The 17,487-nt window shown below is 47.9% G+C and overlaps 2 protein-coding genes across 2 annotated transcripts in view; one reads left to right on the top strand and one right to left on the bottom strand.

Moving 5' to 3' along the window:
- The window catches only part of GZF1 (GDNF inducible zinc finger protein 1), a 157,413-nt gene extending 140,842 nt beyond the window's left edge, over positions 1-16,571 (bottom strand). Inside the window, exon 1 of the mRNA XM_050745466.1 lies at positions 16,568-16,571. The gene's annotated coding sequence lies outside the window, so the exon portion shown is untranslated. The remainder of the gene's footprint in view (positions 1-16,567) is intronic.
- On the top strand, positions 9,053-9,794 carry LOC126929308 (peptidyl-prolyl cis-trans isomerase A-like). Its single transcript, XM_050745513.1, has one exon. It carries the CDS (start codon positions 9,095-9,097, stop codon positions 9,590-9,592), a length of 498 nt encoding a protein of 165 aa, XP_050601470.1. The 5' UTR covers positions 9,053-9,094; the 3' UTR covers positions 9,593-9,794.
- Positions 16,572-17,487: the final 916 nt, after the last annotated feature.

Raw genomic sequence — 17,487 nt, 5'->3', positions numbered from 1 at the left:
CCATAGTATATGGCAGAACTGGCTGCAATCTTTCACCACTCCCTATATCTCAACCTTTGCAATATGACTGGGCAGCTCCACTGACTTCCTCCCCACTAGAACCTGAGCTGACTTCATGACTTTCTTCAGCCAGCGGAATGAGGTAGAAGGGGTTCTGTGTCAATTCTGAGACTATACCTCAATATGCCTTGAGTGCTTTTGCCTCATTTCTTGGAACCGTGTCCAGCTTCCATGTAAACAAGCCCCTCCTAGCCTGCTGGAGGGTGAGAGGCCACAAGAGCAGAGACGAGCTGTCTGAGCTGAGGCCATCCTCGACCAGCCAGCCGTCAGCTGACCCAGCAGCTGCTGCCTATGCATGATTCAGCCAAGCTGGGATTGACAAATGCCCAAATTGTGAGAGAGATGCATGGTTTTTGTGCTTAACCTTGAACAAAATGCCAAATAACGGACCTCACCACCCTCTACAAAGAAAGATGTCCACTTCCTAATCCCCAGAATCTGTGAATATGTCACCTTCCATAGGAAAAGGGCCTTTGTGAATGTGATGAAGTTAAGGGCCTTGAAATGGGGAGAGCATCCCAGACTATCCAGGTCAGCCCAATGCAATCACTAAGGCCTTGTAAGAGGGACATAGGAAGGTCAGACAGAAGACAAGATATGGCAACAGACAGAGACTGGAATGATGCAGCCCACGAATGCCAGAGGCCTCTAGCAGCTGATGAGGCGAAGATCAGATTCTCCCTGCAGCCCCTAGAAGAAGCCAGCCCTGTAGATGCTTCAATTTTAGCCCAGGAAGACTCACTTTGGACTTCTGGCTCACAGAACTGTAAGAGAATAAATGTGTAGCTTTTTTTTTTTTTTTTTTTTTTTTTTGAGACGGAGTCTTGCTCTGTCGCCCAGGCTGGAGTGCAGTGGCGCGATCTCGGCTCACTGCAAGCTCCGCCTCCCAGGTTCACGCCATTCTCCTGCCTCAGCCTCCCGAGTAGCTGGGACTACAGGCGCCCACAACCGCGCCCGGCTAATTTTTTGTATTTTTAGTAGAGACGGGGTTTCACCGTGGTCTCGATCTCCTGACCTTGTGATCCGCCCGCCTCGGCCTCCCAAAGTGCTGGGATTACAGGCGTGAGCCACCGCGCCTGGCCAGCTTTTTTTAAATATTATTTTTATTTTTCGAGACGGAGTTTCTCTCTTGTCACCCAGGCTGGAGTGCAATGGCGTGATCTCTGCTTACTGCCACCTCTGCCTCCCGGGTTCGGGTTTGAGAGATTTTCCTGCCTCAGCCTCCCAAGTAGCTGGGATTACAGGTGTACACCACCACACCCAGCTAATTTTTTGTATTTTTAGTAGAGATGGGATTTTACCATGTTGGCCAGGCTGGACTGGAACTCCTAATTTCAGGTGATCCAACTGCCTTGGCCTCCCAAAGCGCTGGGATTACAGGCATGAGACACCACACCCGGCCAAATGTGTAGCATTTTAAGTCATTAAATTTGTGGTAATTTGTTACAGGAACAATAGGAAATGAGGTGGCTTGTTAGGCAGCAAAAACTGACTGATAGACTTGTGGAAGCCTTAGGACAAGAAAGAGAAAAGGGTGGTGCTAATACAGATGAGAAGGGTATGTGCTTAGAGGCACCAACAAGTAATGTAATGCTTTAGCAGATATTTTGAGGAAAATGTTTTTCAGGATACCTGCTTTAAAAAATACATATGAGACATTCATTTACTGGTGAATCTCTTGGTTAACAAGAATCTATGTGTTAGTGCTGGATGGAGGAAGCCGACTCAAAGATAAATGAAACTTTTTCTATGCCCTCATGAAACTCATGATTGCCCCAATCAGAGCTTGTCCCTTATGAAGCTGGGCCAGATGCATGGGCTTGTCCTTAAAGGAGCCTCATGGCACTTCCTGACGAACCTGGCCTCCCCTCCTCACCCCTCACCTCTCCTCGCACACTCTGGCTCCCTTCATACCAGCCTCTCTATCCCTCTATCCTTGATGCGTTTTTCTCTCCTTTTTTATTAGATGAACAGCAGAGGCCCACATTTTCCATCCACGCTTTCCCCCAAGCTGAGCCTTCGTCTCTTGCCCTTGGCTTGGCACACGCATGACAACTCCTGGCAAAAGGACTCCTTTATTCGAACAGGTCTCCAGGACTACCCCACTCTCTTCTGAAGATGTGTCCCCCACAAAGCCCTGCCCCAGCCCACCCTCACTTGCTACACAAAGGCCTGGACAGCAGTCCCGTGCTGGGGTTGGGCCCCAACAAGATCCACCTGGTCTGAGACACTCTCTGATGGCCTCATGAGCAAAATGCTGCAGGAATATGGAGAGGGCGGGGATGGCTTCTTCCCAGGGCCAGGGCAAGCTTCTCCTGAGAGGGCACAGAGAGGCTCTTTTACAGCAGGTAGCTGGGACAGGGATACCTGGGACAGGGAAGGGCTTCCACCTATAAGTAAAGCAGAGCAGAGGTGCAAAGGCACAGAATGACACAGTATCAAAGGGCAATCCTCAAAAGTTAACGTGTGATACTTCCACAAATATTTTGGTATCAAATATTTACTTAGTTCATTAGTGAGAGAGCTAGAATGATAAAGCGGGTTCAAAGGACTGGAAAAACTGACAGTGCATATCAGAATGACAGCGTCCAATGATAAAGTCAGATACGACACTGATTACTGTCCTGTAGGACAATGGAACCACTATCTTTCAGGTTATTACTCTGCCAGGAGAAAGGGTTGCAATGTATCAATATTCAACAAGTTAACATCCGACTGCATAGAGTCTAGTCCTTAATCAACAAACAATTTCATTTTTTAGTGTGGTATCACCCTAAAACTTAGCAGCCTCAGCTAGCACACATTTCTTGTCTTGCACAGTTTCCGAGGGTCTCTATGAGGTTTTGGTCAGGCTGTGAGCCTGGGCTGCAGCCTTCAGAAGGTGCTTCACAATCCGCTTCCAGGCTTACTCAGGTGGCTCTGGGCAGAGGCTCCAGATCTTCGCTGCATGAAGGGGGCCTCTCTGCACAGCTGGTTACAAGACCTGGTGGTTCCTTCCCCCAGGGAGTGATGAAAAGGGACATGGGGAGGGAGGGGAAGGGGGAGGAGTCAAGATGAAAGCCACAGTCTTTTTATAACCTAATCTCAGAAGTGGCAGCTCATCACTTCCTTTGTGTTCTGTTCTCTAGGAGTGAGTCTGTAGGCACAGCCCACTCAAGGGGAGGGAAACTAAGTTCCACCCTTTGGGGAAGGATTATCAGAGTGTGTGGACATTTCTTAAAAATCACCATATTACCTCCCCTAGGAAATCTGGTCACTCTCAGGAAGGCCTGCTTGGCAGCCAGTGCTCTGGTGTGGCTGCCAGAGGGTCACATAGTAATCTTTTGACTCGTTCCCATGTTTGGGGTAATTCTTCATAACAAAGGCATATTTAGGGACACCAGGTCATCCAGCGGGGTTGGGCAGAATAGGAGAACAGACAGGCTAAAAGGACAAGCTGGCAGGGTGGGAATGGGCCTGGAATCCTGGAATATCTTGTCACATGGGGACACTCTCCCATGGCCTTAGTGTGGGCTCCGGGCACCTGACCCAGCCCTGCAGCCAGTCACTAGATGGGTATTTTAAGAGGTTCCTGACACTGTAGAGAATTGGGCTGGTTGGGGGTTGGCAAGGGAGGCCAGATGGAGACCTTGGCCTTGGAGCCTTCAGGAAGGCTGTGGGGGAAAGGGCACAGGGAGCTTTTGAAGGAAATGCTGGGGTGAGAATTGGCCAGGCCTGGGGCTGACTCACAGCCTTGCTGAGCATCACAGAGTGAGCGGAGGAGAGACAGGAGGGCAGAGGTGGAGGCGCTGTGTGGAGTAGGGAGAGGACTGGTGCATCTCAGTGCCCCCCAAGATCTCCATTTCCACATGCAGGGTAAAGGTGTGGGATTTTGAAGGGGAGCTGAGAAGAGTGTCTGACAGATGACTGAACAAATGCCAGGTGGTCCAGGCTATGAGTGGGCTGATGTCTTGGGTTTGGGAATCTTAGAGCAAGCCCAGATCCCTCCTGTCTTTGGGGAGCTGGAAGAGAATGCTCTTTCAGGGATGGAGGAGTAACAGAAGCCCTAGCGACTGGAGGGCAGCTTTGCCCAGCAGCTGGTAACCAGTAACAGGCAACGCGCCTGTCCAAGACCAAAAGATATGGAATTAAAAACATGACAAGAGCTCACGGGCAGTAGGGCCAGGCGGCAGAAAATTCTGTCTCCTATATAAGGTGGAGTTGCTTCCTGTGGGGGCTAGACAAGTGCTTCCACCTGGCACATGCTGGAGCAGATGGCTCGGATGCAGGGAGCGCAGGTAGATACGCAGTGCCATGGTGCCTTGCCTCCAGCTGATGGAAGTCCTACTCCCCAGCTCTGGGACATGCCCGTCCAGAAAATACAGGGGCAATGACTGACGCCACACCTAGCACAGCATTAGTGTTTGGAAGAACAAGAAATACTTGCAGTCTGCACACACCACACCTTGTGGTACCACTGGATGGGAGGCCGTGTCCATTGGACTTGGTGGCATGTGTTTATGTGGTCACCCTGAAAGCAGACTCAAGACATGGTGTTGGGGGTGAGCAGCGCACCTGCGAGGTGATCCCAAAACGCAGGTGTGTGGGGGTGGGGAAGTGAGATGGGAGGGGAGGAACAGCTGACACGGGAGGGGATTCTTATGAGCAGGGCTGGGCAGCGCCTGCCTCAGAGCTGTCTGGCAGCAGGGACAGGGAACCAGGGCCCCTCTTTGCCATCAGTTATTTACCACTTAACTCATTCATCTCCCTGAACCACATGCCCCCCTGGGGCCAGCACTATTAGGTACACGTACGTGTTTGTTCTGCATTACTTTATTCATTAACAAAGTATTTATTCTTTTCTCACTGCCCTGATGTCTAAAAGTGTTGTTCTCTCTGAGTTAGATTGTAAATTTTTTAAGTTTCTTTTCTGGCTTTCTTTCTGCCACCCCATCATTTCATTGTTAATTTTCTGGACAATCAAAACTATCATGAAAAATACATGCACCTCAGATGTGAACTCACTTGTCCAGTGGTGTGTGGAGGCATCCTCCTGTGATGTCTACACTGGCAGGGGAGGGTGTGAGGGAGGCAGAGGTGAGAAGAGGGAGCAGGAGGCAGCTTCCTCCAGAGACACCCAGAGCAGGAATACTCCGATTTGATCATGGAAATCTCTTTTTCCCACTCAGTTAGTGACAGGCACTTGTCTGCTCTGGCTGTTGTCTGAAGATCTAACTTGGGTGTGGTTTCCACATTGGTCCTTTTGTCAAAGTACATCTTCCATATGTATTTGGGCACAGCAGGAGCAAGTGAGAAGAGGCAGGCCAGATGTCAGGTGGAAAGGAAGCTGGAGGGCAGAGGTGGGCATGACTGGGCTGCTGGGTGGGGGCTATGGACGGCGGAGAGTCTGGCATTACAGTGTGGCTCCTCAGGGCCACCAGTCAGGGGAACCATCTGGGCCACTGAGATCCCCGAAAATCTAAAAACTCACCCCCAATATATGAATGCATTATGTATGTCTATGGACACACACGTGTTCTATCCTATGACACTGACAGTATATTATCTGGAAAATAAAATATACATTAAAATAAAAAAGATAAAAATAAAACAAAGATGAAATAAACAATATTTAAAATATTTTCTTGTTATGGACATGATCTTTTCTGTTTTTGAACTAAAGTGGTATTAGAAGGATTACTGACACTGTTGGACATCTCCATCGATTTCATAAACCTTGGTTTATAATTTCTGAGGCAGCTATTCAACCTTCTCAGTTTGGGCTGATTTGGGAGGACCCCTCTCAACACACCAGGTTCCCAGGGATCCAGTGAGTGCACAGAGCTGCCTAAATCACAGCACTCATGTTTTCCACTCCATTCACCAATCATGCAAAGGCTTGTGTTGAAATGTGGCTAAAACTTATTTTTTTATCTCCGTTTTTCTTACAAGGTATTTGCATTTTTATAATTTGTAGGCAAATAGCTTCAAAATCCACTAAAACACTTTGGAAGATTTTTAAACAGGTTAGAAAATCCTGTTTGCAAGTTTTTTCAATGTATGAGATACGAAGTTTTTAAAAATAAATGACATGCATATATTATTTTTGGTAACAAAATCACATAAGGAGGGAAAAGTCCCGTGCACCATTTTTCAGTCTCTCTGTAGAGTAAGTTTTTTTGAAAAGCAGTTTCCTTAACACCTAGTGTTCCACGTCACCCTTCCCTTGAAAAGACAGCTTGAGCATGTTTATTATTTTTGGAAACACTGCTGGTTGCATGTTGATGACTAGCTCTTGTCCACCCACAGAGGACAGTTCAGCCAAAGAAGTGCCTGCCTTTTGTAAAAGAAAACCACCCACCTCGAAATCACTTGTCTGAGTACATCAGCTACACAGGGAGTTGCTAGCAGAGTGGTGTGAAGATTCTTCTCTGTAAGGAAATCTACACACTCTGGTGCATATAAACTGCGCAATATGCAGACAGGGTCTCACACCTGCCTCTCCACTGGGCAATTCCTTCTCTTCCCTCTGGATAGCTCATGGATTTTTGGCACTACAGTGCTTAGCCAAGCAGAGTTAATCTTTACACTGAGTATTAGAAAACATTATTTATTATATGCAGGTGAAATAAAAGTAGAGATCGCTCTGTGTATCCTTCCCATACCCTACTAGATTGTCATGCACTCCCTTGGGGTTCCACATCCCGTCTTGGAGACCGCTGATCCAGACTAAGTGCTGGTAGGAGCGAGCTTCCAGCTCCACTGCCTGAGCCCCTGCTTGTACTGGTATCCTAACTCCACAGCACACTGAGTCAGGGCAGGTGTCTTAGTCTGTCTGGCTGCTCGAACACAATACCGTAGACTAGGTGATTTATACACAACAGAAATTTATTTCCCACAGTTCTAGAGGCTGGGATGTCTAAGATTAAGACACCTACAGATTTGGTGTCTGCTGTGGGCCCTCTTTCTGGTTCATAGAGACATATTCTCATGGTGTCTTCACATGGTGTTGGGGGAGTGAGGGATCTCTCTGGGGTCTCTTTTATTAGGGCACTAATCCCAATCACAGGGACTCCACCCTCTGACCTAATCACCTCCCAAAGGCCCCACCTCCAAATACCATTATGCTGGGCATTAGGCTTCAACATATAAATGTTGGGAGATGAAGCCATTCAGCCCATAGCAGCAGATGTGACCACCACTGTCACAGTAGCAAGGAATGTGCCGTCCAGGTTCTCCCAATGGATTAGTCACGGTTCTCTAGAGGGACAGAACTAATAGGATACGTGTACAGATGAAGGGGAGTTTATGAGGAGAATTGGCTCACAGGATCACAAGGTGAAGTCCCACAATAGGCCATCTGCAAAGCTGAGGAGTAAGGAAGCCAGTCCAAGTCCCCAAAACCTCAAAAGTAGGGAAGCCGACAGTGCAGCCTTCAGTCTGTGGCTAAAGGCCCGAGAGTCCCTGGCAAATCACTGCTGTAAGTCCAAGAGTCCAAAAGCTGAAGAAATCTGATGTTCAAAGGCAGGAAGCATCTAGCATGGGAGAAAGGTGAAGGCCGGAAGACTCAGCCAGTCAAGTCCTTCCACATTCCTCTGTCTGCTTTATTTTATTCCGCACTGGCAGCTGATTAGATGGTGCCCAACAAGAGTAAGGCTGGGTCTGCCTCTGCCAGTCCACTGACTCAAATGTTCATCTCCTTTGGAAACACCCTCACAGACATACCCAGGAACAACACTTTGCATCCTTCAATCCAATCAAGTTGACACTCAATATTAACCATAACACCCGTATTGTCTGCTAAGGGTGCCCAGTTATGGATCCCCGGGTCCTATGCGGGTATTTCAGATGTGCGTTTCTGATCCTTGTATCTTTGTAAGGTAAATGCATGATTCCCATTTTACAGACGATGAGACTGAGCCTGGCAGGCTTCAGGTATTCAGGCTAGAGAAGGGCAGAGGCAGATGGCACAGCACAGGCTGCCTCTACTTACCATGCCTTTCTGCTATCCCCACACCACTGTCTTGCCGCCTCTTCCCTGCCTTGCACACTTCCATTTGGTAGGGGAGAGGTCATCCGGCCAAGATAGAATTCTCTCACTCTTTACTTCAGTGAACCATTGCCCTGGACTTGCTAGAGCTACCCCCCAGATGTCCTCAACCCAGGGCTGAGAAGTAGACTTGGGGATTGCAGGGCAATGTCCTCATCAGGGCTTCAGGCCAACATTGACTCTCAGCAGGATTCTGGCCCATCCTTACCCTCCTAGGCACAGGCTGCTCCTCTCATGGACCTGGCCTCGGGTTGAATAAACTCACAGTTCATCAACCAGGCTCAGGTGGTCAATGCACCTTTATGAACTTGAGAAGCCCCTTCTATCTCATCGTGGATGCTGAACCCTCAACCTGTAGAAAACTTGTAAGGAGTGCACTTGGCCAACTAAGTCTTCCTGTTTTTAAGCTCTGAGAGATTCTTTAAAAGCATAAACAAATGGAGGTTGTTTTGGAGTAAATATTCCCCAAGAGCATTTAGCATGAAACATGAGTAAGCAACATATGGGCTACATTTCCTTCAAAATACACACATTTTAGAGGAAAGGGGCTTAGAAAAGTACATCCCGAACTTTTGTTGAGTGGAAAAATATCTGGAAAAATGACTGGATCTCATTCTTGTCTTTTTTTTTAAAGCATTTAATTATATCATCTAAATGCAATTTCTGAGACTCGCATTCATGGGGAGCCCATTGTTTAAAAAACATTCTCTACCTCTGTCCTTCTTCCCCCACAGGATTTATTTGTGTTACTGGCAAAACTTGATGTCAACCCCTAGAATCCAGTCCTGTTAAGCTGAGGTTGGGGGAGGAGAGGGCCACCTTCTGGTTTTCACAATAAAGAAAGGGATGCCCGGAGGAGGGAGTCTGGCCTCAGTGCCCGGCTTACCTACCACCACCATAGTTTCTGCTGCATATTAGCTAGTGCCAAAGAAAGGGAGCACTTAAAAATACCAGACCTTGCGCTTTGCAGACGCTGCCACCGAGGAAAGTCCTGTACTACTAGCCATGGTCAACCCTACCGTGTTCTTCGACATTGCCGTCGACGGCGAGCCCTTGGGCCGCGTCTCCTTCGAGCTGTTTGCAGACAAGGTTCCAAAGACAGCAGAAAATTTTCGTGCTCTGAGCACTGGAGAGAAAGGATTTGGTTATAAGGGTTCCTGCTTTCACAGAATTATTCCAGGGTTTATGTGTCAGGGTGGTGACTTCACACACCATAATGGCACTGGTGGCAAGTCCATCTATGGGGAGAAATTTGAAGATGAGAACTTCATCCTAAAGCATACAGGTCCTGGCATCTTGTCCATGGCAAATGCTGGACCCAACACAAATGGTTCCCAGTTTTTCATCTGCACTGCCAAGACTGAGTGGTTGGATGGCAAGCATGTGGTCTTTGGCAAAGTGAAAGAAGGCATGAATATTGTGGAGGCCATGGAGCGCTTTGGGTCCAGGAATGGCAAGACCAGCAAGAAGATCACCATTGCTGACTGTGGACAACTCGAATAAGTTTGACTTGTGTTTTATCTTAACCACCAGACCATTCCTTCTGTAGCTCAGGAGAGCACCCCTCCACCCCATTTGCTTGCAGTATCCTAGAATCTTTGTGCTCTCGCTGCAGTTCCCTTTGGGTTCCATGTTTTCCTTGTTCTCTCCCATGCCTAGCTGGATTGCAGAGTTAAGTTTATGATTATGAAATGAAAACTAAGTAACAAAACAAAATAAAAAAAAAACCAGACCTTAAGGATTTGCATCAGGTCAGTTTCTTGTTTCCACCGGCAAAATAAACTGACTTGAGGCGGTTAGAAGGAAGAAGGGAAATTATCGAAAAGATGTTGGGGCTTCTGGAGGAATTCAAGGAAGAGTTGGATTGGACAGGTCTGGGGACTTCTCTTCTCTGCAGCCATCATCAACAGGACTTGGCCCTCAACTCCCAATGCTGTGATCCCATTCCAGATCCCAGGGGCAGGACTTTGTGTTCTAGGGTTCGGCGGGGGGAACCATCCCCAGCCCCAGGAAGTGACTTGCATTCTGCCTCGTCAACCTTGAACAATTAAGCGTGTTCACCAAATATACCTTCCCACACTCTGCGGCTGTTTAGCAGCCCCAATTTTACTGATACACTTCTAAAGTATAGTCTCCTTCCTTCCTCCCTTCATTCTTTATTTGAAGAAATATGTATCTTTTTCAATTAACAGCTAATCAACAATAGCTACTAATTTAGTATTTACTATGTGGTTTACTATGTGAAGTATACAGTAATTATTAGCTGTTGGACTTTCCATGTATTATTTAATTTGCACAAAACCCCAGGAGTTACTGTTTTCCTACTATCTGATGACCACCATTTTACAAGGAAACTGAGGACAAAGGAGTCTGTCCAGGAGTGAGGACTCTTCTCTGGCTTCCCAGTGGCCTCTGACGTGTGAGCTTCTTGAGTCTGGGGTCACAGCATAGCCTGCTTTGTACCCCACACCCCAGCACAGAGCCCTGGGCAGTGAGGGGCTGCAGATTTTTGCTGTATGACATTGACTCTCTTGGCCTGCTCCTGCGAACCTCTGGCCTGGGAGGAGAAAAGACACAGTTTGGTAAGCACTAAGCAGATTAAAACAAAACAAAACAAAACAAAAATGTTTGTGGTGCCCTAGCAGCTCCTGAATCAGGATGAATGACCTTCCTCATTAAGTCCAAGCCACCCTTGGCTGCCGTGCCCTTATTTGTGATTGCTCAGCCTGGACCTAGAAAGCAATCTGCTATCTACTGGGACTGGGCCATTGTCTTATCAGAGATGGGAGGCCTGCTGGTTCAGAGATTGTGCAATCAGGAAATCAGTCTCGAAGGAGAACTCTGAGGTTTCTTAGCCCATTCGGGTGCCATTGGGCAAGCTGCTCATTTCAACATCTTGAGAGACCAGAGACCAGAATACACTGAGTTACTCACAGGTTAGCACGGAGATTGCGGGGGAAGGATCTTTGCTATGAAATGGAATGAGTTCTGGTATCTCTTTGGGGCTCAGAATATCCTGGAGGTTTGGTCTGTTGGGAGAGGAGACACAAGGGACACCCTCATGCCCAAACAGGCATTCTGCTTTTCTGTTTCAATTCAAAATGACTGGCCTTCCATTCATTTGTGGTTGGATAGGGAATGGCAATGTTACCTAGTCAACCTATTCCTTCCTCCTTGGCCTCCCTTGGCCCCCCTCCCTCCTTATATTCCTCCATGTTCTAAAAAGGGACTCTGAGTTGGCCTAAGTAACCTTATGAAATATATGATTTGGTTGGAAGGCATCTCGGCTTTAGGCATGACAGACAACCTGTTTTATTTTGTGAGCTGTCTCTCAAGCTCTACCCTGCAGGACAGCAGGGAAAATGCATTGCTGCCGTCACATCCTGGAAGCCCAGTCCCAGGCAGCGCTGTCTGTGGTCTCTTTAGATTGACACAGCGCTTTGGATGGCTCAGCCCTTCTCAGAAGCCCTTCCAGACCTCTCCGGGATGGTGAGGCTGTAAGGGTTGCGCTGGTCTTCTTAGGCTCTGAAACAAAGTCCAGCTGGCCCCTGGCAGCCATGGGCTCCAAGACCATGGGTTCCATATCCATGGATTCAACCAACTGCAGATCAAAAATAGATATATTTTTAAAAAGGTAGGTTGCATCTGTACTGAACGTGTACAGATTTTTTCTTGTCATTCTTGCATAAATTATACAATATAACTATTTAAAAGCATTTACAATGTATTAGGTATGGTAAGTAACCTAGAGATGATTTAAAGTATATGGCAGGATGTGTGTAGGTTATACGCAAATACTGTAGTACACCATTTTATACAAGGGACTTCAGCATCAATGGATTTTGGTATCCACAGGAGGCGCTGGAAGCAATCCTTTCTGGGTACCAAATGATAACTGTACGAGAGACCAGGTGGCTTAAACAGAAATTTATTTCTCACAGGTCTGGAAGCTGAAGTCCGAGATTAGGGTGTTGGCAAGGTTGGTTTATCTTGAGGCCTCTCTCCTTGGCTTGCAGAGGGCTGTCTTCTCCCTGTGCCTTCACATATATGTGTCTGTGCCCTGATCTCCTCTTACAGAGACACAAGACCCATTGAATTAGGGCCTCACCCTTCTGACCTCTTTCAAGGCCCCATCTCCGCATACAGTCACATTGGGAGTAGGTGCTTCAACACACGAATCCAGGGGGCACAATTCAGTCCATAACTGGATTCATTTGACCTTGTGGCTCTGGTCTCAGGATTGCCTTGGTGTTTGCTGGCTGCTGTCCTCTGGGCCCTTTTGGTCAGGTGCCTCTCCTGGCCATGGGCAGGTCTGGTACTCATTGTTGCAGCCTGGGCTGGAGGATGTGTGCTATGCTATTCCAAGGGGTCCAAGAAAGGAGCCAAGCCAATGCCCTTCTGCTCTTGGTATCCCCTCAGCCTGGACTTTGGCCTGGAGGGAGAGGCTATGGGCAGGAAGCTCCTCTCCTGCTTCCTACCTCAGCCTTGTCTTCCCACAGTGGCCAGACAGGATGGGTAACACCCCTCCCTCTTGGTGACCCCTGGGAGCCTTCTAGGTGACACATTTTTCTTCTTCTATCTGGTATCCATTCTTTTCTTTCTTCCCTTTCCCTGGGTCTATGAAGATGGATGGAAAGAGAGGTGGTGAGAGAAACATGCTTACATATAATGAATAATGTCAAAAGTGAGTTTAAACATTGTGACATAACCATACAAAGATGTTGCTATGGTGTGAATATGGCTTGTCCCCACCAAAAGTCATGCTGGGGCTTGGTTCCCAATGTGACAGTGTTGGGAGGTGGGGCTTTTCATAAGTGATTAGCTTGTTAAGAGGAGTTACGGCCTTTCTCACAGGAGCGAGTGCTGCTCTCTGGACTGGAATTCTGTGGGGTCTCCTTGGCACATGCACACACCTGCCTCCTTTTTCACATCTCTGCCATGTTCTGATATAGCTCTAGGCCCACCAGAGGCAGCCACCCAATCTTTGACTTCCCAGCCTCCAGAACCATGAGCCAAAATACACCTCTTCTCTTTATAAATTACCCAGTATGAGGCCTTCTATTATAGCAACTTGAAACAGACTAAGACGGATGTGCTCCACTTTCTTCCTGTAAAGGAGAGCCATGGTGAGGGCCCTCACAGAGCCTGGACAAACCCAGAAACCACAAAGGGTGGAGGGGAGGAGCTTCTTCTTCTCCCCATACTTGCTCAGAGCAGCATCTGCTCCTGTCCCCTCTCACCAGCCTATATATTCACAAGCTTCTCAGGGCCTCCCAGGCCATGGTCCATCTGGTGACTCTTACCTCTCTCCTGCCCCTTGTGGGCCCAGGCTCCCATTTTTGCAGTCTGGGTCCCCAGGGGATGGGGTGTCTGGTGACTGACTCACACTTTGAGCTTGGCCACAGAAGCCAGAGGTCCTTGCTGGTTGAGGACCAGCTATCCACCCTGTGCTCGGTCCCTTGTGGCCAAGTAGGGACAGGGCCATGGGGACCATGGTCAGCCCATGAGTGAGACAGATACTGGCAAAGGCAGTTGCTATCATTTCTGTATGTTATACAGTGAGATATGATAAAACCAAGAACTTTCCCAAGTGCTTGAACTAAATGAAGACTGCACGGTTTGAGTTCAGAATCAAGAGGAACTTTGGAGAGTACCAAGGAAAGCCCAACCTCCTTGTTTCACAGCCAGGCAGGTTGAGGGTCACGCAGGGCATGTGATTGCCAAAGGTGACCTGGATGGGAGACTGGGCTGGGCTCAGAGTCCTAGCCGTGGAAAGCCAGGTGTCAGGTGTCAGGCTGTATTTTGTATGATGGTCAAGGCCCAACTGGGGCAAGACCTGCCTGTGTGCACAACCCTGCTCGGCCATGGGGATATATTTGTATTCCCTCATTTCCTCAACTGTAAAATGGGAATATTCACAGGGGCACCTCCTTGTCTTGGTGTAAACATATTTAAAACAGGTGCTGCACACAGTACCTGATTCATAAAGGCAGTGAGATTTGCCTGTGTTAAAGGTTGGAATAGATCATCTCAGAAAACATAACAATGTGATTTCCAGAAGAGAAGAAAGAGGCACTGGAGGTCCAGGGGCTGTCAGATGAAGCCCGCCATCTCCATGGTGAGCTGCCCACCCACTCATTTGATGAGTCCTAAATGGGCACGTGCCCTGTTAACCTTCCGGGCAAACGGCTAGACACTTAGACCCAGCACATGCGACATCCACACAGTCCGACTGAGAGAAGGCATTGTGGAGGCTCTGAGTGAGTCCTGGGGGCTTACAGGGGAGTGAGAGTGTGCAGCAGGGACATCTGGAAGTGCATTTGATGTGGGCCCAGGAAGCTTTTCACCCTTGTGCAGCGTGGAAATTCTCCAAGCAGAGGGGCCAGCCTAATAGTCCCACATGCTCAGTACTCACTTGAGAAATACGTTTTAAAGACCACCAAGTGCCAGGCAGAGTCCTAAAGTGGAGGGATAGTGAGCCCTTCTGCAGTTCATACTAATAACCGAATCAGCTTTCATGGCTAAAAAAGACACTCATTGTTTACCCCTTAGAAATTCTGGAAGTGGGTAGTCCAGGTCAGGCCGATTCCATCCTAGGGGGCCGCCATCCCCAGCCTGTAGGGTCTGTCTTCAGGCTTGCAACTCAGGGTTGCAATCCAACTGCTCCCCCACTCTGGCATTGTTTCCAGTGATGGGAGTGAAAAAAGCCTTTCCAGGAAGACTCCGCCCCACCCCCCACAGAATTCCCCTTCCCATCCTGGCCACCCCTAGGTGCAAAGTATGCAGAGGAGACACAGCAGGCTGTCTGGCCTCTGTGGATGCAGGTGGAGTTGGAAATGGTGGCTGCACTGTCAACTCAGAGGGTAAGCCACATAGGAAAGGCCACATTCCACCAAGTTCAGTTTGGGCAGTGGTGAGCCTGACCCAGAACAGCAACTGCAGAACCTGAATGCTGGGGTTGGTGTCAATGTAACTGGCGGTTCTGGTCATCAGGAGTGGAAGTGCCTCTGGCCTCCAGAGAGGGCCAGGCATCTGTGTGGCTCTGCTCATGCCGATGAACCATTTCCTGAGCTCCAGAACAGCACGGAGCATTTGGGGATTTCATAACAAAGGAGCACTTGCCTTCATGAACCGTCAGACCTCAGAGTGAACTCACTTCTTTGTGGCCTTGTTCTAATGAAGGAAGATCAGAGTGCTCTGCATCACAGAAGCAATTGACAAAACCCTTCTACATAAAACCAAGGTGATGACATCATCCAAATTCATGAGTAGTGCTGTCTTCCTGCTTCTTGCTACATGATGGCCTAGCTGAGATCAAAGCGTTCTTCAAAATAGATTTTAAAATTTAGAGAAAGTGTCCTTTTTCTTCAAGCTGAAGGAGCAGCAGGACAACTTTTACATTCTTTGCATTTCTCCAATGTGTATCATCTGTGCTGTTCCAGAGGCAACGAGGGTCAGGTGCTTTCAGAAATATAGTCAGCTCCCTATATTCCTAGGTTCCTCATGCACGGATCCAACCACCCAAGAAAGAAAGATAGTCCACAAAACAAGCAAAACATAATATAAACTTAGAAACACATGATAATGACTATTTCTATAGCATTTATTAGGTGTTAGAAGTAATCTAGAGATGGAAAAGAAGTGGAAAAACTGTGAGTTCTGAAAGTATGAGAGGGGAAAAGTCTGCCTCTGAACACATGTCCCCACTGGGGAACCTGAAAATCCATATCATAGTAGAAGGATTTAACCTTACCTAGAGCTGAAATGGATTTAAGGAGTTAAGCAAAATATAAAAATAGAAGAAGCTGTGGGAAGATCCCTGTAGGCACCCCTCGTCCCCAGCTTGAGCCCGGGGAAGTCATCCCTGGCTTCATCTTACAGGGGTCCTTGAGGACGGGAGCCAGTGAAATTGGGGAGGGACCACAGGGTGAAGGAAGCATCTAGCTGAACTTTGTAATAATTTTGATTAAACACAAATTTTCCTAAGCAGAATCTGAGGGTGGGAGGCAAACAGGAAGTGCAGATATGAGTACAGAAGCCATAGCTGACAGTGCAGGCAGGTAGGGAGGGGTGAGACCTGAGAGCCTTGCTTGCTTTCTCAGTGGGGAGGCTTGTAGCTTGGGGCAAGATCTCAGCCCTGCTGGCTGGTTGCCTGGATACAAACTTGGTGCTGTTGGTGGGGCAGGGCGGGAGTGAGACCGGCCTTGCTGGCTGCATGGGAGCTGGGTGAGGCCCATTACCGCCAGCTTTCCCCCCACTTTCCTGGTGACCTGTATGATGCAGCAGAGGCAGCCATAATTTCCCTGGGAACATAACTACACTGGCCTGAGAACTGCCCCTCATCGCCTACAGTGGCTGCAGCAAGCCCTGCTCAAGTAGAATCTGAGCTGAGACCTGTCTAGCCCTGCCCCGACCTGATGACTTTTCTCTACTGGCCCAACCGAAGACGAAAGACATAAACTGTTGGGAGCTCTGTGGCCCCACCCATTGCCTAAGAAATCCAAGTACTTATAAAATACTGGCCAATTTAGGGCAAGCTTATATCCTCCCTATACTACCATAGTTGATGCTCTCTTGAAAGCACCACCTCCTGGCTGGATGCCAACTAACTCAGGCCTTTACAGCAACTTATAGCAGAACAACTCTGCTCCAAAGAAGGAGAAAACAACAGCTAATTCCACTGCCTATAACACCCTGGCTAAACAGAGATGATGAGTCTGTTCACATGAGAACTTCACTGCTAGTATAACCAGCATTCAAGAAAGCCAGTACACTAAAGAAAACCATAGCCAAGGACTGTCACAGAGCACACTTCACTCCCTTACCACCTCCACTGAAACAGGTGCTGGTGTCCACAGCTGGGAGACCTGAAGATGGATCACATCACAGGACTCTTTTCAGACATTTCCCCAGCACTAGCCTGGGGCCCTGGAGCCCTTGAGAGGCTACACCCAAAAGGGCAACAGCAATCACTGGAGTCTGGCTCTCAGGAAGCCCTGTGCTTAAGGAAAGGGGAAGAGTACCATATCAAGGGATCACCCCATGGGACAAAAGAATCTGAACTGCAGCCCTTGGGTTCCAGATCTTCCCACTGAAACAGTCTACCCAAATGAGAAGGAACCAGAAAAGTAATTCTGGTAATATACAAAACAGGGTTCTATAACACTCCCAAAAGATCACACTACCTCTCTAGTAATGGATCCAAACCAAGAATAAATCTCTAAATTGCCAAATAAAAAATTCAGAAGACTGATTATTAAGCTACTCAAGGAGATACCAGAGAAAGAAGAAAACCAACTTAAAGAAAATTTTTAAAATACAGTATATAGATGAAAAAGTCTCCAGATAAATAGATACCATAAAGAAAAGAGACCCACAACTTCTGGAAATGAAAGACG

The sequence above is a fragment of the Macaca thibetana genome, chromosome 10 (assembly GCF_024542745.1).
Source record: "Macaca thibetana thibetana isolate TM-01 chromosome 10, ASM2454274v1, whole genome shotgun sequence".
Lineage (NCBI taxonomy): Eukaryota > Metazoa > Chordata > Mammalia > Primates > Cercopithecidae > Macaca > Macaca thibetana.
Note: the sequence above shows the minus strand (reverse complement) of the source record. Positions and strands in the feature narration are given on the sequence as shown.

What these genes read in the sequence shown, in the direction of transcription:
- LOC126929308 (XM_050745513.1), top strand. Translation starts at nt 9,095, where the DNA reads ATGGTCAACCCTACCGTGTTCTTCGACATTGCCGTCGACGGCGAGCCC.